Below are 1341 nucleotides of genomic sequence, written 5' to 3'. Positions count from 1 at the left end.
TTTAATTATAATAGTTTTTTGTCAAAAATTGTAGGCATAACTCCATCTTCTAGACCTTTTCATATATGGAAAGTTATGGTCATAATTTTATATTCTAGACCTTCCCATGGGAAAGTCTAGAAGATGGAGTTAGAAAGATCTAGAAGATAGAGTTATGCCCATAGTTTTATACAAAAAAATTATATTAATATTAAATATTATTATTCCTAATCAAATTAATTTGTTCAATTAAAAACTAAATTATAATTTTTTTTATATAGTTTAGTATTAATATATATTAACTCATATCTGATGGGACCCTAATGCGTGAGAAAGCAGTTGTATTTGTTATACACAACTCTAACTTTTTGTCTGTTTTTTTAATATCAATATTAGTATAATCAATTTATCAATTTTTTAGGATTTATAATAACAATATTATAATCATATTCTAGATGCTTCTACATAAAACTTGTCATTTTTTTATTTAATATAACTTTTCACAATAGCTTTTACTTAACTCTATTATACTTGTATATAAATACATCATTCTTCACTACTTCTTTTCATATTATATTTTTTATGTTACACTCTCTTTCTTTCTCAAAAGAAAACATGGTAACGAGTGTAGATCATGATAAAAATTCTGATTCCATGGGGGAAAGTCAATTATGGGGTGATCTCACAAATTTAGATAACATTGGTGGGAGTAGCAAAAGAAACTTAGATATGAATTCGTTGAATCGGAATGAAGTAATTAATGAAGGAGGAGTACTTCTTGTAAATGGAAAACCAAGTCGAGGTGGGCTTGTGATTAAAAGTGGAAAAAATATTAAAAATGGAAAAGGTAAAGGTAGAAAATATCGTGATTCTCGTCATGAAATGCACATATGGAATGAGAGAGAAAGGAGAAAGAAAATAAGGAACATGTTTGCTAGCCTTCATGCTTTGCTTCCAGATCTGCCCTCTAAGGTAAATTCATGTTCATATTCATTTATAATTAGGGTAAAACTTTAGTGTCATAATCAGTTATTTTCTAAATTAGATGGTTAATTTAATTTATTTTTTCCAGGTTGATAAGTCAACCATTGTGGATGCAGCAGTGAAAGAAATAAAAATTTACAACAGATTCTTGAAAATCTAGAAAAGAAGAAGAAAGACAAGCTTAGATCTATGTCCCCATTTGTGAGTGAGTCTTCATTTGTGATGAACTCCAAATTGAATTCATATGAATCAACGAAAACTATCATAATTGATCAGGGGTCCTATAGTTATAATAATAAATTTCCTATTCGTGTAATTGAAACTTCAAATACGTTATCGCTTTATGCACCTCCACCGAAACAAGTAGCTTTTCAAACT

General features: G+C 28.2%; 1 protein-coding gene across 1 annotated transcript; it reads left to right on the top strand.

The window, feature by feature from the left end:
- The first annotated feature begins 594 nt into the window (after positions 1-594).
- Positions 595-1123, top strand: LOC127102552 (transcription factor bHLH95). The gene is made up of 2 exons (XM_051039908.1): positions 595-951; positions 1052-1123. Exons 1-2 carry the CDS (start codon positions 595-597, stop codon positions 1121-1123), a joined length of 429 nt encoding a protein of 142 aa, XP_050895865.1.
- The last annotated feature ends 218 nt before the right edge of the window (positions 1124-1341 follow it).

This window comes from Lathyrus oleraceus, chromosome 7, assembly GCF_024323335.1.
Source record: "Lathyrus oleraceus cultivar Zhongwan6 chromosome 7, CAAS_Psat_ZW6_1.0, whole genome shotgun sequence".
Lineage (NCBI taxonomy): Eukaryota > Viridiplantae > Streptophyta > Magnoliopsida > Fabales > Fabaceae > Lathyrus > Lathyrus oleraceus.
Note: the sequence above shows the minus strand (reverse complement) of the source record. Positions and strands in the feature narration are given on the sequence as shown.